The sequence below is a fragment of the Myodes glareolus genome, chromosome 23 (genome assembly GCF_982192425.1).
Source record: "Myodes glareolus chromosome 23, mMyoGla1.1, whole genome shotgun sequence".
In the NCBI taxonomy this organism is placed as follows: Eukaryota; Metazoa; Chordata; class Mammalia; order Rodentia; family Cricetidae; genus Myodes; species Myodes glareolus.
This window is the reverse complement of record NC_142048.1, coordinates 58369375-58392350: the sequence shown is the minus strand read 5'-3', so window position 1 is coordinate 58392350 and position 22976 is coordinate 58369375. Positions and strand designations below refer to the sequence as shown.

Below are 22976 nucleotides of genomic sequence, written 5' to 3'. Positions count from 1 at the left end.
GGGAAACAGAAGGAAAGTGAGGCCAGGAGTTGTAGAACATGATGCATGCAATATCTAACAGTCAGCTTTAAATTGACATTGACCGCAGATGGGATGCAGGGATCCTCCACGGTCAAATTGGCCCCTTTGATGGGAACTTCATGGTGAGCATGGTCTTGCTCTTTCATACCCGAGTGCTCACACTTGCTTGCTTAGTCTTCATGCCTCTGTTCCTTTATTTACTACTAATTGAAGAGCAGTAGTGGTCTCTATATTGCTTACTTAGGAGCATTAGCTGAGTGAATATTTAGGCAGAAATGTCTGGCACATTGTGATTGTTTTTTGTTTATTGTACACAGTCAGGCTTGTCTGTTTGCCTCTACACTCTCTAAAACACCATAGGTTTTAAGTAGAGGGGTACAGAGATGAGGAGAAAGGGCCGTCTTCTGCTTGCCCATTCCTCTTTTGTCCTAGACAGCCACAAGTCCTGTTTGACTGAGTGTCTTGCCATCAACCTTCAGTGAAACATCCCCCTCCCAAACCTTCTCCAGTGGTATACCCTAGAATAGGTTGGCATTGTCTGGTTCTTGTGGCTCTTTCCTTGTGACCTGAATGTTCAATGATATTTTAGACTTTGATGGAAATAAGGAAACTCAAGGTTTTAGCTTCAAATAATACCTGGCAAGAAAGAGGCTTTCATTTGACCCCAGGAAACATAGAAAACCCTGCACTGAAACACTGAGTTGCTTAGTACAAGGGAAAAAAATAAAATACAGGATTGCAAGAATGCTGAGATGTTTAAGCTTAAATACATGTGTAGGCTAATTGAGTTTGATATAAAATCTGAATGATGGGTAGAAGGGCAATTAAATTAAAACTACTGAAAAAAACAAGTCTGTAGCTAGGTGCAGTGGCATGCACTTGGAGGCAAAGACGGGAGCTGCCGAGGCTAGCCAGGTTCCCACAGTAAGTGTGTGTGTGTGTGTGTGTGTGTGTGTGTGTGTATGTGTGTGTGTGTGTGTGTGTGTGTGTATGTATGTATGTATTATGGGTGTATATATGTATGTGTGTATATATGAATAACACAGGCATGTATATGTTCTATAGTTCATTATCTATCAGTTGGGAAATATGAAAAGAGATTCCTATACACAACTTGTTCAAAATTTATTTTATCTTTTCCAAGAATACTTGTATTATTTTCAGTAAACAGACAACTGTTTTTCTTCCAAATGAGCCAAGAGGCAGAGAATATTCCATCACTACTTTGCTTGCCCACACAGTACGTACACACACACACACACACACACGCACACACATACACATACACACGTACATGCACAGTCATATACTAACAACACTCTGCTCTGATTCACTCCACTGTTAGGATAAACAAATGTGGGTTCAACTTCAAACGTTAGTGGGAGGGAGAGAAGGGGCCCCTCCCAGTTCAATTTAACATGCATGCTGCAGTGATTTCAAGTTTGCTTTGCATTTAAGTGAAAAAATATACACAAGTACCTCACAAATGTTCCCACTTAGATGCTAGAGAAAATTCAAAACATTTTATTTCCATTAGAGGGAAAAAATTTCAAGAGGCATGCGGTTGACCAGATGCCCCAAACGAGCAATGAGAACATGCAGCAAGCATCTGAACCCATGTGTCCTCATCAAAGCTCATTTATACACATGTGTTGTTGCTTAAAGAGCATCCATGAGCCTGATTTGGAGCAGTCTTAGATGTGCATTCTTTCTCTACATGGCCACTCTATGACAACAGCGGAATAAGGGTGGGGATACTCTTGGTTCTGACATGTTAACATGTTAATATTCTCTCTGAGGCATAAAAGCTTTGTTTAGCATGTCAGCACTCTGGTGATACATAGAGGGCAGCGCACAGCTGCCCCTGCCTTGCCTCTAGTCAGGCAAAACTGTGCTTTTCCCCACCCATACAAACCTGGAAGACAGGAATCATAAAGAATGAACTGCTCATGTTTAGCTTGTCTTCTTTGTTGCTTTTCATCCCATATGGTGGATGACACTCATATTCAAAGTGGGTCTCCCTCTTCAGTTAAACCACTCTCTGGAAATTTCTTCCCAGAGACTCGGAGCTGTGTCCTTAGTGGATCTAAACCACATCACGATGGTAAAGAAGTTGACCATCACCCCCACTGAGCACGTGCTCTCTACTGGTGGTGACATTTGAGGGTTTCTGTCTTTAATTCTGTCACTGAATACTATGTGAAAATGAATGAACTATTGGACGAGACATTATCTACCAAAAGATTGGAAACTGGGTTCCATCCTGTATTGGCTGTAATACAGTTTCTCGGAAGACCTGGGGTGAGCTGTCTGATCCGGGACACAGTAAACACACCTCATGAGCAAATGTACGTTGCCAAATGCCTGTCAGCCCTGCAGCACTCTAGGGTCACTTTTTTTAAGAGTTGGGGAATAATCTATCTTATTTGAGAAAAATACCTGGTGTAATAATGATTTCATTTAAAAGAAAAAATAGTTTGTGTTTGTGTCAGAAACAGTGTCCACAGTGAGCAGCTGTTTGATGCATAACAAATATAAAGCGCTTTTGAAATATTCTTGGCATCTTCACCAATAACAACAGGGTATTGTAAAAATGCTGCAAAATAATAAAGTAACTTGTGTTTTATTTGTCATGAGTTTTCTGGCAGTGGAAACCAATTCCCTTCAAATGCTTGTATTTAATATTATGCTTAATGACCAATTCCACAATATAAATTAATTTCTAGGAATATATCTATTCCAGCCTTAGCTCTGCCTCACTGCTGCCATCAAATCTGATATTATCCATAAAATACATGACTCAAAGAGCTGCGATGTCATCTTTGTGATTTCTCCCAGAGCTGGGTTTCTTAGGAAAGTTATATTTCAGGAAATGCAATAAATTTTAAGTCATTCTTTGTCCAATATTATGAAAGTTAATGGAATCCAATTTATGTTCCTATCATAGTTCCACTTGAATAAGGAACTAGTTCTTGTTTGATAGGAATGGGGAAAGGAAGATGCATCCCTTCTGGCTGGGCATGTACTCAGAGGTCTACAAAATGAACACAAAGTTCCAAAGTCAATCCAAGACAACTTGAGAATGTGTAGAAATGACATGTACACATAGCTCAAACACATCTCATGCCCAGTCTACATACATCTCATGTACAGTTTATGTACATCCCATACATAGTTCATACACAAATCATGTACAGCTCATAGACAGCTCATACAAAGCTCCTGCACAGCTCATGTACACCTCGTATGCAGCTCATACACAGCTCATGCAGAGCTCACGTACAGTTCATGTATGACTCATACAAGACTCATACGCACCTCATGCACAGTTTATGCACAACTCATACAAAACTCATACACAGATTATGTGCAGCTCATACACAGCTTGTGTACAGTTCATGCATAGCTCATACAAAGCTCATGCACAGCTCATGGACCGTTCATATACAACTCATTTACAGCTCATGTGTATCTCATGTACACCTTGTGTACAGTTCATGTACAGCTTACATACATATACAGCTCATGTGCATCTCATACACATCTCATGTACATCCATGTGTGTTTCATGCACATCTCATTTGCAGCTCATGTACCGCTCATGCACAGCACATGTGCATCTCATGCACATCTTATGTACATCTCATGTGTGTTTCATGCACAAACCATGTACAGCTCATACACAGCTCATGTACACCCCATGCACAGCTCATAAGCATCTCATGCACAACTTACGCACAGCTCATGTGCATCACACATGCAGTACAGTTCTTGTACACAGCTCAAACACACAAGCCAGAATGAAGCCTCTTCACAGTGTGCACACTCATCTCTCTTAGCTCAGAGTGTCTATGTCTACGGTTGCTCCTCTGCACAGTTTCTGGGTCCATGTCCCTAGTCATGTTGTTGTTTCTCATACACCATGGTGGCACAACTTGCTACACATCTGCAGTTCACCAATGAGCACCTCAAGGGCAGAGGTGTGCTTTGGCCAGAGGTCTGTCAGAGGTGGCTTTAAGTTATTTAAAATAGACTGTTAGACCCCGGTCAATCATACTTTTGTAATGTCTTCCTGGACTCAAACTTTTCCTTTCAGGTGGTGAATTATGGTATCGTAGAACTTGGGTGTCATAAGATATGGGCTGGTTGTGCACCTTCAGAGGCATGCAAGTTGCAGAGACCAGAACTTCAAGTATAGGGAGGACCGCAGGTAGCACCCTGTCTGTTTGTCATTGTGTTAAGATGAGGAGGGGGTAACTATGTGGCAGAAAGTTTCTTAAAGAGACTGAGTACCACTCCAATGAATGTGAAATCACTGGGCCTATGGAGGCTCGTGCTGATTTAACAGGAAGATGCCGTGTTTTTCTTGGTGGTCAGTTAGAGACGTTTATAGTTGTCTGCTGCCATGCTGGACCATTGTAAAAACTCTATTCTTTATATAAATTATATATAAATTCTACATTTCAGATTTTTTAAGACACATTTATATTCCTGACAATCACTTAACATGTTACAGGTTATAGGCAACACAGGTGCTGTAGTTATTAAATGGGTGAGTGATGAAGAATTCACTTAAAGCCGGGCAGTGGTGGTGCACACCTCTAATCTCAGCACTCGGGAGGCAGAGGCAGATGGATCTCTGTAAGTTCGAGGTCAGCCTGGTCTACAAGAGCTAGTTTCAGGACAGGCTTCAAAGCTACAGAGAAACTATGTCTCAAAAAACATAAACAAAACAAAGAAGAATTCACTTAAACAAAGACAGAAAGTCTTACTAGTTCTTGAAAAAGTCAGTGTGGACCAGGTCATTTGATACATCATAAAATACTTTTTCTTGTTAATTTCAGCAGTCACTTTATTGAACACCAAAAATCTAACCAACAGTTTTATATGTCTTATTTCTAACTATATAATGAAGATTAGGTACCATATTCCATCCACAAAAGGGGGTGAAGCTCTGTCTAAACAGACACTCTGGAGAGTGGATAGAATCTGAATTTGAACTTTGAAGGCAAAACAGGGCATGATTATGATGGTGAGGGCACTGTTCCCTGAAGTGTATTCATGACCCCTTGCTGTACAGGTCTGTTTTTTTATACATCTTATTAATAAAGACAGACTCACTGGGTTTTATTTGTAAGGGAGCGCGAGAGTTCTGCCCTGCCACAGAAAGGTGCGTGCCTTCACCACGTTTCAGTCTGGCATTCTCAATGCCTTCAAACACCAACACAAATTAGGACCGAGGCCTCTCAAAGAAGACCACCATGAAAATGCACTACCTTGCAGCCAGGTCTCCAGTCGCTGGCAGAGCTCGTAGCTGGGTGAGAATGAGGGTTGCTTCCCTCTGGCAAAGTGCACAGCAGCCAGTAGAGGTGGAGCTTCCCCAGTAGCCCCAGCTCAATTTCTCTGTGTTCTACGACATAGGTGGGTGCTAACTTCAGCATGAGGGTCCTACCATCAGGCTGTGGAAGGTAAGCAATAGCCTTGACAATAACCTATAATGCTGGGATCTAGGGGAAACTGTTGGCCAGTGACTCAAAAAGAGATAACTCGTTCTCAGTGCTGGGGTTTTTATTTGGTCATATAGGATGCCCAGCTGGAGTATTGTCCTATATGTTCTATGGTAAATAAACTTACCCTGGGAGAGGAGAGTCGGTTTTCTTTAATGGGGTGATACTAGGTATATTCAGCCACACGCCAGGAAAGACCCCCGTGCTCAGGAATGATTAGGCAACACAAATTAGACTCCATGCTTTCATTTTAAAGAGACACAGGAATGTGAAATTGAGTTGGGGGAGGGGAAATCCTTGATCAAAATACCTAGTATGAAATTCTCAAAGAATAAATAAAAATATTTTAAAAATGAAAATATATTAACCTACAAAAGTAACCATGTACACGTTTTCATTGTAAGTGGCTCACAAATGACCTTCTCTGGCTAACTAGCTATTAAAATATGACATTTCTGTCTATTACAATAGAGCCTGGGAGACCATGTGTTCCCTTCTGATTGCAGCCCAGGAAAACTTCATTCCCTGGCTTAGGTTGTGCAGTTTAATTCATTGCAGTCTGCAGAGGTAGCAAAATCCTAAATTTTAAAGCTGTGTAGATCAACAGCTTTCTGTGGGTAATTTAAATTTTGCATTCTGCATAGATAACTAAACGCCGCCGCCTTGTGAACGGGCTTCCTGGCTAGAGGCAGATCCAAGCACTCCCATCCTAAGGAGGGGCTATTTTGAGCTGGGGCTGGCCATTTCATATTCACGCACAGCAACTGGTGGCACCTAAAAATAATGAGCGTGACTACCAGCTAAGAATCCCGTCCTATGGGGCAACCGACAGGGAGTCCCAGTCAGATTCAGGATGCCTGGAAGGCACGCACACCCCCTCACCCATCAGCTCAGCAGAGTCTTCTGCATTTTGAAAGCTGTTGAGAAGCCATTAGCACGCAGGACTGGGAGGGAGAGCCGCACTGCAGCACACCTCCACACTAGCGGAAGGCTGTGGCCGCACGTGAGCACCAATTAGAGCGAGCGACCCTTCCCAGGATCGTGGCACTGGAGCGTGTCAATCAAGGGTGCAGGGATAGCACGTGCGCGCCGCGGCAGTGGCGCAAACCCACCCCGGGGGCTGCTCTGAACTCCAGCTGCTGAATGAAAAAGAGTTTGATGCTATCTGTAAGAGCAGGAGCGGGAGCCCCTGCTTAGTAATGCTTTCTGAGGTGCCCGGTTACCTGAGCAGGAACCCTAAATTATGCATTTCTTGGGGACAGCAGTCATAGCAGAAGAGAATGCTGGAGCCCACGGCAGGATTCACGCCTGAGAAGGGACAATGTCTCACTATCAGTTTATCAAATGCTGTAAGTAGACTCGCTGACTTGTGTGTGTGTGTATACGTTTGTCTTTTTGAAGTGTTCTTTTAAACATATGCCAAAATTAAGGCAGGTGTTCCGGCGTGTGGCATCCAGATGGGTGGCGCACGAATCGGTCACTGTGAAGGGTAGTTGACAGGCTGAGTTCCATTTCATTTCAGATTCTAAAATAGTTCTCTCTTTAAACGCGTAGGGTGGAAAAATTCTTAAGACGCTGCATTTTAAGCGTCTTAAGATATGTAGGATACCAAAAACAGAGAAAGAAAAAAAAATATACATCAACAAAAGTTGTTGAGGATTTCCACACTATTAAGATGTCTGGATAATGTTTGCACAACTTACTTGGCGAATGTGTGCCTGAAGTCATTTAGTGATTTCTCTCGCCTTGGAGCTGCGTTCCCCAGTGTTCCCTTGGCTGGGAAGTTTTGTCCTTGTGCCCTTCACCTTGCAGAAGCTGCGCCCCAGCTCTGCAGGGATGGTTGTAGGGTACAGAACAGTCAGCCAGCAGCTCTCTGTATGGGTTTAATGTTGGAATTCCAGCAGGGTGCTCTGAGCCAGACTCTGCTTGCACCTAAACCTCCTGAAAGTGGCAAGGACTAAGAGGACATTTTTAGAGCAAACCCAGCTCGCTGAGTAGAATTCTTTTCTCCTGAGCACTTCGGAAAACTTCTGCATGTTCATAGCTGACCTTAAAGTGACAGGTGACCTTGCTGGAGGCCAGATTGCTAGGAAGAGTGCAGGTTTGCAGGCAAGGACGTGCCAATGTTAATTAAGCACCTTGTTGAAGGAATATGGTTGAAATGGATCTTGCATTTTGTCTTAGAGTTCACTGAAATGGATGTTTGAGGAGGAAATAGTTTGTCTTGCTCTTATTTTTGTTGGATAATGGACAAGAGGGTGATAGCTCTGTGTTATTAAAATAAATTGCCCTGCTCAGAAGCTTTGCTTCCAGAACCAAAAAACAAATGTACTGATCAGTCTGTCGATTTGGGAATTAACATTAACTGATAAAAGCTGTGACAGGGCCGCATATTTGAGAAGCACGGAGTAGTCTTTGTTTAACCCCTTAAGTGACTGGCCTACTAACCCACATTGTGCATTACCCCTGGCTGGGTTCTAAACGGCAGCTCACGTTTTACTGCAGCAGTAAGGTACTGTCATGTTCCTCATGAGCCTCTGGAGAGGGAATTCCCACAACTGCCTGCATCATTTCACCAGGGAGCCCGGGCCCATTCCAGAAGGTGAGCACACACCTGGTGGAGCGAGCAGCCAGGGGGCGTGGGCAGAGCACAGTGGGATGGAGTAGTGAGGACTTGGGGGAGGAGGAGGGACCTCGTGGTGGCCAGACGTTACATGAGGCCGCCCTCCTGCCTCCTTCTACCTCCTGCAAGTATCTGATGTGACTAGGATTTCGTCCCCATGGAAGAGACAGGACCCTAATGGGCTGCTCTAGGCAAGTCTCATCAACGGGTCACTGGAAGAGACCAAAGCAGATTTAATGAACGTAATGAATTAATAATAATGCTCATTAATGCAAATGTTACAAACGTTTGGGGGAAAAGCATTCCTGATGAATTTACCAAAGTAATCAGGGAGGACTCACAGCTCACCTGTTTCCTGAACCATTAGCTACGGAGGAGGACCGCCCTCCAGAGCCACCGCCAGTGTGGACTTCAGAAGCTGGGTTTTACTGTGGCAGAGGCAGCCAATGGCTGTTTCATAGCATAGAATTATGGGTCTTTTTTTTTTAAGGCTCTCTTGAGTGCAGGAGTTTAATTTATTTTTATTTTATGCACACTGATGCTTTGCCGGCAGGTGTGTCTGTGTGAGGCCATCAGATCCCCTGGAGCAGGGGTTACAGGCAGTTGTTAGCTGGCATGTGGGTGCTGGAAACTGAACCCAGGTCCTCGGGAAGAGCAGTCAGTGCTTCTCACAATTGAACCTTCTCTCCAGCCCAGAACTGTGGGTCTTAGTGGCTTCTCAAGAAAGGACTAGAACAAGGAGAACTGTGAGGAGGTCTTATTGACAAAGGTCAGAGTTACCCGACACCTTCAGTGTCCCCAGGTCTTCTGGCTTTGACCATTATTGTGACCTAATGCTCACGCACTCTCCGTCTATACTTGCTCCTTCTCCTCTGTGCCTGTGTGACTTCCTCCACGTTCTGCCCCTGCTTTATCACCCCCAAAGCCAAGCAGCGGCACAGGAAGTGGGCAGATTCCTGGGCAGAAGCAAGAACTTTTGCCCACCTTACCTTACTTAGTAGTTCATGTGGGTCCCGTGAGGCAGAGGAAGCCACTGGGCAGTGTTGGGTGTTCAATAATGAATGCTCAGGGAGGCTCCTCAGTCATCCAGGGAAGCACTCCTTCCATGACAGATCATGTACTCTGAAAGATGTCACCTCAGTCTAAAGGTGACCTGCTGTTTGTAGGAAACCACTCTTCCTTGTCAGTACTGCAAATTGTGGGGCTGGAGATAACTCAGGTTAAGAGTGTTTCTCACTCCTTCAGAGGTCCAGGTTTGATTCCCAGTCCCCACATGGAGAGACTTACAGCTGCCTGTAACTCCAGCTCCTGGGGAATCTAATGCCCTCTTCTGGCCTTGCAGGCACCTGCACTTGCTTGCCCATAACCACTCATAGACACAGACACAGAATGGAAATAAACCACTCTTAAGAAAACAAAACAGCACTGTCAACAGTGTGCTAGACTAGTTGGCCAAAAATATCTGATTCTCTCTCTTTTATTGTGTGTGTGTGTGTGTTCTTTTGGTGGGTGTTGAGCCTTCCTGAGTTTGCACTTGTGTATGTCTTCCTTACATGAGTCTTTACATCTCCTCTCTAGTTCTCTGTTCATGATCGTAGACTTCTTTAGTTTGCTTTTATCATGATGAATCTTCTTCATATTTATTCTCCCATTCAAAGGATAATTTTTGATGAATTTAGTCATTTTTTTATCCGATATTTTGTTTCAGGGTCTGACTATCAGCCCCTGGTCTTCCATCCTTCAGTATTTTTGCTGAGGTGTCTACTGTTGTTCTGGTGGGGTCCCCTTCTGCTGCTGCTCTGGTGGGGTTCCCTTCTGCTGTTGTTCTGGTGGGGTCCCCTTCTGCTGCTGTTCTGGTGGGGTCCCCTTCTGCTGCTGCTCTGGTGGGGTTCCCTTCTGCTGTTGTTCTGGTGGGGTCCCCTTCATAAGGAACTCTTGTGCTTTTCTCTTGAAATAGCCAGTATTATTTCTTTGTTATTTAATTTTAGCACTTTAATTATAATATAACACAGAGAAGGTTCTTTTTTGGTCTAGTATGTTGGGTTCTTAAATCCTCCTATGCAAAGACAATTGCGTCTTTCCCAGATATAAGAAGGCTTCTGCAGTAATCCATTGAGTAGGTTTCTATGGCTTTGTGCTGCAGCTTGGCTTCTTCTTCTACATCACAGATTCGTAGATTTGGTCTTTTAGTCATGAATTGTAACTGTCTTATTACATTTCCTTTATTACTGTCTGAATGTAATAATACCTTAACTGTGTCTTCAATACCTGAGATCTTTTTTCTCATTTGGTCTGCTTTATTGACAAAGTTTTGTTGGAGTTTTCATTTGATCTGTTGATTCAAGTCTAGGAATTCCATGCGTTTCATGTGTTAGGGTCTCTATCCACTGAATGTCTCTCTAGGTTATAAAATTTCTCTTCCAAGTCTTGAGTGACTTACTTATTGTATTAATGGACTGATTAGAACCCTCTGTGAGATCATTTATAATAAGAATCACTGTAATAAATTCTTACTGGGAATTTTAATCATTTCAATGTCTTTAGGCTCTTCTATTAAATAGTTATGAACTCGTGGATGAGCCACTTTTGTAGTCTATCACACTACTGTATTCTATGTTGTGAGCATTTTCTGGGATTAATATTTATTTCTAGCTTTGTATGGCAGTATTCCTAGTGAGCTGCCTTCTTTTTTGGGGGGGGGGATCTATCACCTATAACCACTCAGAAGGGTGAATGCGAATTCATCCAACAGTAGCAACGTCAAATCAAACTTAATCCAGCGTCATGGGAACAAGCAACCAAAGACAATTGCCACATAACTAGTCCTATGCAGAGCAGTGAGAACAGTGTAGAAGAGACTGCAAAACTCAAACTGCCAAATGGAAAATTAATTAAAATAGAAGGGTAAAATAAAATGGGGCAGTAGAAAAATGGAAAATAGCAGGAAGTAAATTCAACAAAAGAAAAAGAAGAAATAATGAAATAAGGTAAGAACAGAAAAAAAGCAAGAGATAAAAATTACTTATCAAAAGAGTAAGACAAAATAGATAGAGCTATAACAAATGAAACCAAAAGATAAAGAAATAAAGTCTAAAAATGACAGTAATATAAAGAACAAAGACTGGAAGCACTTCTTCCTGGCTCTAGTATTTGGGTTTCCCCAGTCTAGGGCAAGATGCAAACTGTAGGTAGAGTCTGTGGTAGTTTCTCTCTTCCCAGTGCACACATTCCTGTGCTGAGCCTGAGGTCTGGGGTGCTCGCGAATTCCATGTCTGTCTATTAGGAGCTTCTGCATGCCTCAGTAGTTCCACAAACTGAGCCATACAGGTTCCCATTCACTTCAGAAGACCCTCTGTTCGCCAATGGGATGTCCTCTGAGTGCACTACAGAGCTGGGGGTGCAAACAGAACAGAATTCTGCACTGCAGCGCTGGGGGATGAAAACAGAATTCTACAGCAGAACTGGAGAGCACAGGGAACAAATCCCTCTGCCCACAGCTCCCAGTGTTTTCATGCCCAGACCACCAAGGCCACCCCTTGAGAGGGAGGACACTAGGCCACTTGAGCGATTCCACATGACCCTCCAAATGTGACTCGGAGCTTTGTCCAGCCCAACAGCAAACCAGGAACAATAGGGATGCCATCTCCAGAGGTAGAATGACCACTGTCCATGATCTCCAGACTATTCTCTACAGTAATTTCACACGTCATCTCCTACCACAGAAGGCAGCCCTCACCTGTGTACTGCCCACTGAGAATCCCCCTGCATCAGTCACCTCGGGGGTCTGCCTCTGTCTCCTCATCCTTACTACCATACAATGCCTTTCCCTTCCCAGATTGTGTAATGCAGAGCCCCACCAGGATCCCTGTCATGCTAGCCTCTTGATTTTGAATTCCCAGAAAAACCCAGTGCCAAATGCTGGACACCCTCTCCAAAGGGCACCTGGCTACAGCAGTCTGAACCGTGATGAGTTGAGAATGTGCTAGATCCCTGGTGCTGACCTAACAAGCAGGAGCCGTTTTGACAAGATCACAACTCGGTTTAAGACTGGGGAGAGCTCTGGATTTCCCCTGGGATCCCTGATCTCTCGACACCATCACCGGGACTGCACCTTGTAGTTATAGCTTCTGTCGCCCCAGGGGTGGGAGATGTGGATCGTCTCATCCTCTTCCTCTGCCTTCCTGCATAGTTCCCGGTGCCTCTTCCTGTCCTCTCCCATCTTCTCCTCTTTTGACTTGTTCACTCTCTTTATGTCCTGTTATTAGGATTCCCTAGGAAGTGCCAGGATGGAGTGAGCAAGTCAGAAACATGAGCTCTCAGGGACAGCCTGCAGAGTAGACAGACCAACAAGCGAACCGCCTGGAGGCTGCAGTGAGCATGCTCTAAACATTAGCGGAGACATCCTTGCCTCCAGGACTTCACGGTTGTCTTTTAACGTTTTAGTTTTTTCCCAAAGTGATAGATAACAAAATACCTTTTATTTCTGTGTTTTTATTCACTCAAGATGACTGCACAGGGAGCTCACTTTACCTCCAGTGTTCTTCTCTAAAAAGTCATCCCTTCATATTTTTTGCCATCTAGTTACTGCATGTCAGTCTCTACACCATGCTATATTGAAGCATAGAGCCCTTCTTCTCTTTATGTCCAGTTACCTACACAGTAGCCTAATACCCTGGTCCTCCTCCTCCAAAATGTAGCATGATGCCTCTGCTCCCGCAGGCTGCCACTCAATCTCTCCTCTCACAGGTGGGGTTTCTCAGTGCTGCATCCTCTCCCCTTTACAGGCCATCCCGCTATGCACTACGTTTATATGTTTATATGAATTTCCATTCCTCAAGGGATTCGCTATCTAGGAGTTACGACATGTAGCCACGTGTAGACTTTTGCAGAAAACGGCTGTAGATTCAGCGGATGTTGAAAAGGCACGCGCAAATGGCATGCCTTCCTAAGAGGAAGCACTGTTCGCAGGGAGGCACCAGTTCTGCCGGGAGGGAAGAGAACTGGAGACGAGTCAGCCTCCCGAGAGGCAGCGAGAAGGCATACAAGGTTGAGTAGATCTTCAGCGAATCCTGAAGGGGAAGCTGGCGAGAACAGAAGTCATTTAGGAAGCTGTGAACACTTGGAGCATTCAGAGAATGAGCAGAGGCGCCTTCATGGACTGTGCAGGCACCGGCAAACTCCGCCTACGGGGGGCGTGGCTCAAACACACGAGAAAGGGCGGGGCCAGTGGGCTGACTTTCCAGTTCTCTCATTCCTGAGTGTGAGGAATGTCATTAGCCCAGTGTCAGAGCTGCCCGCTAGTCCTGGAGAGCTGTGAGCTACACTTAACGAATTCACCAACCAAGGAACCTTTAACTGTATTGTGTATTCGGGATGCTTCCCTCGGGTCAGGTTGGAAAGGTCAAGGGATAAGTCATTTCCGGGGATAGTTACAGCTAAGACATCTAACTAGAAGTTCTCTATCCTTTATATGAAGCTAACAAAAACATGAAGCAAACACCCTGGCGCACTTGCATGAGTCAGGGGTGCACGTGAACTGCTGTCCTGGTTCCTTTAGCTTTTCCTCAGAGGTCTTTTGCTGCGAGTAAGGGGCTTGAGAAAAATAATTAAAGGCCAGGAGCTTGTGTCCTGTCAATCAGGGAGATTAAGAGCCTTGAATTATTTATTATCTAAAAATGAGCAATGACAGGAGAGGTGGAGACAAACGAATGAGTGGTTTGTGGAGACAATTGGCCATTCTTCTTCATTCCAGCGAGGGTGGCAGGAGAGGAAGTCGCCAATTGAACGAGCTAGCAGCAAATGCAAAATTCATTACAGACGTGCCTCGTGGTGCCTCGTTCAAGGACGTGAGACGCAGTTCTGTGACTTTTATTGAAGGGCGTGGAGTCAATCGGAGTGGGAGTTGTCCCTCAAACTTCAGGTCCATTATTGACTCCCAAAGCCACCACCTATTCATTTCAGCCTGCAGGGGCTCTACAGAAGCCTGCACATGACACTTGTAAGCTGAATCCAGACAGAGTTGCATGTTGTTTCACTTGCTCTATTCTTGGGGGATATGGAGCCGGGTTTAGTCACATGACAATCACCTCACCAGCTACAGATATAACATATCTAGGTAATCGTCCCTGAGAAACTGGTGTGAACTCTACCTAGAAAACATGGCCTGGTTCCCCTGCTGGTGGGAATGCGATTACAGATGCAGTCACGCAGCCAGGGTGTGGGTGGAGACAGCAAGCCCTCCAAAATTACTTTTGGTAACTTTTATTGTCCCTGTTGGAGACTCTGGGTCTAACCCTAAGTCAGTTTCCAGTGTCTTTTCCCTCTGGTGTCTCACTTATCTTGTCTCAATGGGGTGCGTTTTATAGAAACTCCCTTTTCCTTAGTTGATAAACGAAAGGATGACAGAGTAGAGACTTGATTAAACTTAAAACAACCCAATGTGAATGCTGAACTTTGCTTATCGAGGCCTCTTAAGATAGATTTGAGCGAGTGAGTCAGTTAGATAGAGTTAACGTGTGAGTGGACAGATGTATGAACAATACATGGCCGTACCCAGTCATGTTCTTTGCTACGACTGCGACTGGAAATGGGGTAGCCCGTGCCTTCACAGAGTCCATGGCCAACAGGGTGTGGGGGCGGGGGGAAGAAGAATAAGGACTGATGTGTTCCTTTAAGGCTTGGGAGATGGTTCTGCAGGTAAAGTGCTTGTAATACAGATGAAGGAGTAGGTGTCTGTAATCTTGGCAGAGATAAGAGGTAGAGAGAAAACCCCTGGACGTCCATAGGATGGCTAGGTTGGCATACTTAGGGTAAATGATAACAGACCCGGTCTTAAACAAGGTGGAAGGTGGGGACTGGCACCCGAAGTTTTCCTCTGACTTCCATATGGTCTTCTTGACACATCCATGCCCACACTGACACCCACACATACAAACATACATATGTAAGCACACACATAATACATACATACAAGAAGAAAAAGAAATGATGCAGCATCCTCTTAATGATTAGAACATAATTACAGAAATCTTTGCTTCACACAAGTTTTCAGACACACTCAGAAGACAGAAATGTTAAATGCAAGGATTGAGTTTCACAGGTTCAAAAGGCCTAAGGAGGGCCAGGCTTAGCACTGTGCTCTGGGAGCTGGCTCCCGAGTTCCCGGGGTCTGAGTGGGTGTTGTCGGCACGTGGCAGTGTGGTGAACACAGTTCACTGACTTCACTTCCACTCCCCTTCTCATATGCATGTGAGTCTCAGTCCTGCGATTATACCTTTGTAAGCAGGGACTTTGACTTTCCATCCCTTAGTCTATAGCCAAGAGCACAGAAGGCAATTCTGTCAATAGTTGGCTTAATAGCAGTTGATTGATTGGGGGTATCTGGCATCCTGTCTTATGGAAAATACATATTGAACAGGAAATAAGAAGCTAGTAGAAACCTGAAAGTGTCATTTAAAACTGACTAATGTAATGCACATGTCATATTCTATATAACTTTATCTTTAGTAATTCTGTGAGATGTGTGTCCATGGCAACGGGAAAAGAGAGGCCAGTGAGATGCTCTTGGGTGAAGGCTGCCAAGTCTCACAACCTGAGTTAGATCCCTGGAACTGACGTGATAGGAGGAGAGAACCAACTGCCACAGGCTGTCCTCTGACCACCACACAATAAATAAACAACAAATCAACACCACAAACACTAAAATAAAACATGTAATTTTAAGAAGAGAGAGGGAGGGAGCTGGAGCCCAGTGGTTGAGAGCACTGGTTGCTTTTTCAGAGCATTCGGTTGGTATCCCAGAACTGCACGGCACCTCACAACTGTCTGTAACGCCAGCTTCAGGCATTCTAATTCCTTCTTCTGGCTTTTGTGGGAACTGCATACATGTACTGCACACATGTGCTGCACATACATACATACATACATGCAGGCAGGCAGAACAAATATATATATATATAAATAGATAAATCTACTATGAGTGTGACTGTGACCAGATGTCACTGAAAGGTGTGCCCCAGAACATCTCTAGATTATCTTATACATGAGCCACTTCTGTTTATCAGCAGAAAATCATACCTAGTGGCTTAAATGCAGAACGGAATTACTGGCTCTCCGCTCTGGAAAACACCCTGGATTCCTGGAAAGTCTAAAACTGAGTTATTTTGCCTTCAGGTACTGCAGGTGATGGTAATCTGAGAACGTAACTTTAGAATTGTTCTTTTTCCTTCTCCATCTGCCTCTCCCTGTATCTCAGAAGACATGGGCTTTGGTGTCAAATGTCTTTGTCTAAGTGGGGTGATCTTAAGGCAAGATGTGCCCGTAAAATAAGTCTTCCAAATGTTATTTTTATCGGTCAGACCCCAGAGAAGGGCCCAGTCTGATCTAGGACAACGGCCTAGAGGACTAGTCCTGGCCCCTGCTTAGTGTTGAGCCGTTAGGATGAACTCAGCCGACATCAGTTTTCAGTTCTGACTGGCAGATGCACAGGACAAGCTTCCTGCCAGTTAGAACTAAAACCACACAGAATGACAGTGCAAAGGAGCTTCCCAAGGGAGGCAGACTGTCAGGAAAGGTGGCAGACTGTTCTATGTCAGAGGCAAATGGCTCGTTCCACATTGTGAATAGGAAGCAGGTAGAAGGTGTGTTCTAGCATGGCAGTATGAACGGGCACAAGTTCACAGAGACCTTCAGTGGGCAGGATGGGCTGTAGAGGGTAAACTTTTAAATCTTCACCTCCCTTCCCCACCACACTATTATCCTGTGTTAGTGTGAGGATAAACTGGTGTTTTACACAAGCCTGCCTGGGGGAGTGTGGGGCTGGGAGACAAGGAACACGGTGTGGAATGAACGAGCAAAGTTGGTTCCCTTGGAAGATGAACTAGGAACAGACATCTGGGAAACAGTATTTAGGCTTTTGCCACCCAGAAACAAAGGCCAGAATGTAAAATATCTTCAGTGAGTACCATCTGGCTCTATGTCAAGACCAAGTAATCAGTTATTAAAGAAATATTCTCAGAGCAACGCAGGTGTGGAACTATAGATCGCACGGTAAATTCATGCATATTTGTTTCGTTTTCATTTCTGTTTAAAACGAGAAAGCCTTTATCAGATTCCTTTACTGGACTAGGTGGAAATAATTGGATGGGAGCCCAAGAAATATCCGCTAGGTGCATAAATTTATAAGTCGAAAGAAATTTATAAGTTGAAAGACATTTGAAAAATAGTGAGTTGTAAAACGTCATTGATTTTCTTCAGCTTAATTCAAACCCTTAAAGTTTATTTAAATATTTCATGTCTCCAACTTCCAGAAAAGAACTAGGAGAGAGGCTGTGGGCCTTGATCTCCAGACCTCCTCAGAGCTCCTCAGATCACAATGTGCACATCTTGCTGAAATGTAATTCCTATTTTTTTATTTTATTTTTTTTTTTGTTCTGTAACTTGATTACAAAGATGCTGAAATCTCACAGTCTCTAAAGACTTCCGGTCTTCATTGCAGACTGGCAGCTGGAGGAGGATGTAGACATGATTGTTCTCTTGTCTTTGGAAATCCTCATTGTTCCTTTGTTTCATTGCCTTTTTCTATGCCGGAAAAAACAAAAAACAAAAAAACAACAAAAGACACAAAAAGTATCTGATTTTGTAACAATGGATGCTAAGAGTAAGTATCCTGGGTGGAATTACTGATGCAGATACCAAAGTAAGTGTGTGTGTGTGTGTGTGTGTGTGTGTGTGTGTGTGTGTGAGAGAGAGAGAGAGAGAGAGCCTTGTGCATGTGAGCATGTGTGGGCCTGTGAGTGTGTGTATGCGAGTGTGTTTGTGTGTGAGTGCATGTGCGTGTGTGCACGCAATACTTGTATGTAAGCGTGCTCATTCTTGCCTTGACAGCCATCATTTTGATCTTCAGAATTTACATAGCTCCTTTTATGCAGTGTGGTCAACACTAAGATTGTTGTTACATTCTTATGAGATAAGCCATGCATTTACTTTAAAGCCCCTGGAGTACATTTTAAAATGCTGAAATGTAACAGAATTCATCTTCGCCACCACCATGTGTGCATGGCTGGAGAGGGGTTGATATGCTCTCCCTGCTTGATTCTCAGAATATTTCCTCTCGCAAGTCCCGCAGCGCTGTTGAACACAAGTTCCCTTCTACTTCCCAGGAGTCTGACTGATCTGTGGTAGGAGAATCTCACAACTGAGCTCTTCCTAGCAGACTTCTCTTAAATCACATTATATTTTCCTGGGTCATCCTTAGTGGAGGAGATAAAATTCAAATACCTTCATTCCATCAGGAAATCTGAGAGCAGATTTTGTTAAGAACGTGGTGACAGTTTTGCTATCTGTGGAGGCCGACCTCACTCACCTTTGCTATGGAGGCAGACCTAACCCAGTTCTCCAGAATGATAATTCCAGGCTCCTGCCTTCCTACACCATTGCCCATCCTTAGGGTCGATGTCACAAGTACTCTATGACCCGTGGACCTCTATACTGTTGGTCAGAGACCACACTAGATTTTAGGCCACCCTCACGGTCACATGTGCTGTGTAAAAGAGTCTCCATGTTGGTGTGGGAGAATTGTCTTACGCTGTATTGTGTACCTGGAATTGGACCTATTGTTGCCTGGAAACCTTTCCCCAAATTCTGCTGAGTTTTCAATATGCTGACTTCCTGAAGTCTGATCCAGGTTGATGAAGTCAATCCACACCCAGCCTTCATTCTTATCTCTTCACTCGGCTCTGCAAGGACCCTCCTCAAGACCTTTGTCCACATTTAAGTTAACTTACCTATGATCCAAATAAAGATGCATGTTAATTCTTTAGCACACATGTCATTATGTCTTTGTTTAATATTATTTTTAATACCATTCTAATGATCCATAAGTATTAATATGTTCAATCTGCATAAAATTTGCATCTATGCAGAATTGAACATGAATTTTATTTGTATATATATAATACATATATAGATCACATATATAAAACCTATAGCAGTAAATATGTCTTAAGCCTGTGATCCTAGTACTAAGGATATTTAGGAAGAATCCCAGAAGTCTGAGGCTAGCCTAGGCTACAAACTCCAGATCAGCCTTGGCTAGAGAGAGAGACCCTGTTTGGAAAAAAAAAATCAGTTCCTTTATTTAAGTTATGGTCATTAACAGATAATTGTAGAGGGTGTGTGCATGCGTGCATACACATACATGTGTGCATGTGTTTATGTGTACATGCATTTGTATGTGTGCATATGTGTGTGCATGTGTGTGTACATGCATTTGTATGTGTGTCTATCTTGCAAATTCTGAGAGGAACATTTTGAAGTACTGTATATCATGGGTTGCTTATCAGAGAAAACACAAACGGGAACCGGGGCAGAAGAGAACAGGAAAGAGAAAACTGTGTGAAACCAGGCAAAGGTCAGAGCCAACCCTTGCTCTAAAGCATGCTGTAGGCATTTCTCTCTGACTCGGCCTGATAGTCTGCGTGACTTTCTGTGACTGTGGCTTTTAACATCTAGGAGGGCCCTTCATTCTCTGGACCATGCAGGCCATAGGAACAGGTGTGAGCCCAGAGAACAGTGCGGTCTGGGCAGAGCCACATCAGCTCTGTCCTGGGTAGAAGCCTTCCCTAAACTACAGACACAAGCTGGTGTCCCAAAATGCAATTCACCCTCCTAATTTTACGCAAATCACTTGTTTTGCTTGCAAATTATAAAGCATATTTTTTTCATTCCACGGGGAAACTTTCAGTATTGTTTATTTCATTTTCAAGATTCCCTTTTGGTTTGGAAAAGTGGGTAAAAAAAAAAACCAAACTCTGTATTCCCAATTGTGCCAAGAATACACTGAGCCTGTAGCCAGATTCCATTCTTTCCCAGCTATGTGAAGTCTATTCAGGAAAGAAAAAAGTGCTCCAAAATCTAGTTCCAAAGCTCAGTCACATGGATGCTGAAAAAGCATTTGACAAAATTCAACACCCCTTTATGATAAAGGTGTTGGAGAGATTGGGTATACGAGGATCATACCTAAATATAATAAAAGCAATATATAGTAAGCCGACAGCTAACATCAAATTGAACGGAGAGAAACTCAAAGCCATTCCACTAAAATCAGGAACACGACAAGGCTGTCCACTCTCTCCATACCTCTTCAATATAGTGCTCGAAGTTCTAGCAATAGCAATAAGACAACATAAGGGGATCAAGGGGATTCGAATTGGAAAGGATGAAGTTAAACTTTCGTTATTTGCAGACGATATGATAGTGTACATAAGCGACCCCAAAAACTCTACCAAAGCTCAGTCACAGGAGACAGGCAAGCTAGTCTTCTGTGCTGGCCTGACACCAGGGTGTGGGTCAGCCTAAGGTATTCCCAGGCAGAAGATTCCAGAAAACACAGCTTGCCTTTGCTTAGAATGTGACAAGGTCTTGACCTGTGAAGCTGTCCAGAAGGGTCTTGATGAACCACAAATGTCACCTAAAATGTCCCTGTGTGCTACAGCAACTCAATAGAACCACCAAGTGGTTTACCCCATGACTGGAGTGTTTTCCAAATTTTGGTCAATTTTTGATAACAAAGAAGTTATTTTGTCCATGATGTTTTCTTCTTTGATGTCACAGTGGTGCATGAAGTTGACCATTTTTGGAAATTCTACACTGTAATTAAAAAATAAATAAACATACAAATCAAAGATCCTATTTCCACGTCTCTAGTGCACCACTCCGTAGCTCGGAATGGTGAAGGTTTGCATTCAGAGCTGTTGGTGTCCTTGCCACCCAGTTTAGCATTATGGAAAAATAAATAAAACCCGGTAACACCTTGATGATGGGAGTTGTGAAGACAAAGAAATTCCCTGACCACCAGCGGCCAACCACCGTGGACACTGACGTTCTTGCTCAGTAAATCAAAGGGCTCTACGTGTGGTCATTGGTGGCAGGTGGCCACCTGTCCATGAGCACAGTGCTTAGAGGCACCCATCTGAAAGACATGGGTAACAGCAGCATAGGATGTGAGAGCCGCGCAGGCCAGGTCTGCAACTCCGGAAATGATGTGTCCTTGTTTCCGAGAAGAAAAGCAGAGTTTGTGTGGATCTCGCCAAACCCTGCCGTAGCAATGAGCACACACTCTTTCTTTCTGCACACATTCTTATTATACACAGTCATCTGTATATTGTCTCCAGGGCCAGTAGACGCCTGTCAGTCCATTTGAGGTTCCACATACAGCAGAGAACCGGCAAAGAGATCAGTCCCTGTTAGTCCTGACCCTGCCACTGCCCAGATGAGCCTAGGTGTTGTAGGAGGCCTTTTGTTCATTTCCCAGACGCCCAGACTCCCGAAATAACCACACAGAAACTGTATTAATTAAATCACTGCTTGGCTTATTAGCTCTAACTTCTCATTGGCTAGCTTTTACATCTTAATTTAGCCTATTTCCATTATTTTATATTTTACCACAAGGCTCGTGAACTACAGGCAAGGTTCCAACATGTCTGTCTCTGGAGGCGGCTCCATGGCTTCTCCCTGACTCCACCTCCTTTCTTCCAGCATTCAGATTAGTTTTCCCTGCCTGGCTCCACTCTACCCTATCACAGATCTAAGACTTCTTTATTAACCAATGGAATTCACAGCATACAGAGGGGAATCCCACATCACCTTGGGGGACTTTGTCAGAAAGCAGTCTTTTTTGTCAGAAAGAGAGCCGTGTACAGCTTCCCCTGAGGCCATGCTTAGTGTTCTGCTTAGAGAGTTTGCAGATATCCAGTGACTGCATACAACTTTGGTTTCTCTTAACTGTTATTTTGAATGTGTTAGCTAACAGGTTAGCAGACTCTCCCACACAGGTTGATTCTCCAGGAACTACAAAAAGCATCACAGCACCTCAAACCCTTTGAGACGAAAATCAACTCATAGACTATTAAAAGCCAAAGCATGTGGTACTGTTTAACAATAGAATATGTTAAAATCCTAAATTAGAGCAAGGTATACTGAGACATATGCATGAAAATGTCACAAGGAAACACATTACTTTGTGTGCTAAGTTAAAGAAATTAGTAAAAAGAGAATATATCAGAAGTGAAAACTAGCAAAAAGAGAATATACCAGACATATGTGTGAATTTGAAGTTTAGCAACGGTGTCTGTGAGGACATAGGAAAGTGATGGCTAATCACCTTTGCTGCTCCCTTGGATCTTGTGAAAGATTGCTCGATGTACCATGGTTGCCACTGCAGAGGCCTTAGAAGTTAATTGGCAGTTTCACCAAGAGACCCTTCCTCAGAGCTAAGAACCAGGAGACCACTGTGTTTATTAGATTATTCTCTCTGTCAACACCACGCTCATCAATGCATGGCCTCCCAGGATCCTGCTTCCTGCTGTAGGTTTTCTTGTGGCCTGACAGTCCCCCTGGGTGTCTAATGACAATCCAGGACAGTCACAGAAGCCAAAATGTCAAAAGCTCAAGTCAATAAACCAAACCTGGTGCAGTTTTCTGATCGGGAAGTTGAAAACGCTTGCTGCTTAGTATTGACGAGCTCGCTCAGACCCCCCTCAACTGGTCTGTGCTCTCGCTAAACGGCCTTTTGGTGCAGCAGTTTGTCATGCTTCGAGAGCCCCCACTGCCTGCTCCCATTGAAGTCATCGCAAAGGGTGGCTAGGTGGTACCCCCATCCCTTTAATTACCTGCTTCCCTATGTTCAAAGTAGGCAGTTGGAAATGGCACCCCTGGTTCTCGGGGTCACTGTGTTTTCTTACTGTGTGAAGCTCTCTTGACTATAATGTCTCTTGATATGACAAATGTTTCTGAGGTCCTAGAAAAGTCACAACTTCTCTCGGCTC

The 22976-nt window shown here is 43.9% G+C and overlaps 1 protein-coding gene across 2 annotated transcripts in view; it reads left to right on the top strand.

Annotated features, from left to right (window-relative positions):
• The window catches only part of Myo16 (myosin XVI), a 473090-nt gene that overhangs the window by 94717 nt on the left and 355397 nt on the right, over positions 1 to 22976 (top strand). The window contains exon 1 of one of the 2 annotated variants that reach the window (XM_087900755.1): positions 6342 to 6877. The exons of the other annotated variant lie outside the window; for it this stretch is intronic. Coding sequence (XP_087756881.1) covers positions 6850 to 6877 — 28 coding nt within the window. The 5' untranslated portion in view covers positions 6342 to 6849. Of the gene's footprint in view, positions 1 to 6341; positions 6878 to 22976 lie in introns of those variants that run through there. 2 annotated transcript variants of the gene reach the window in all.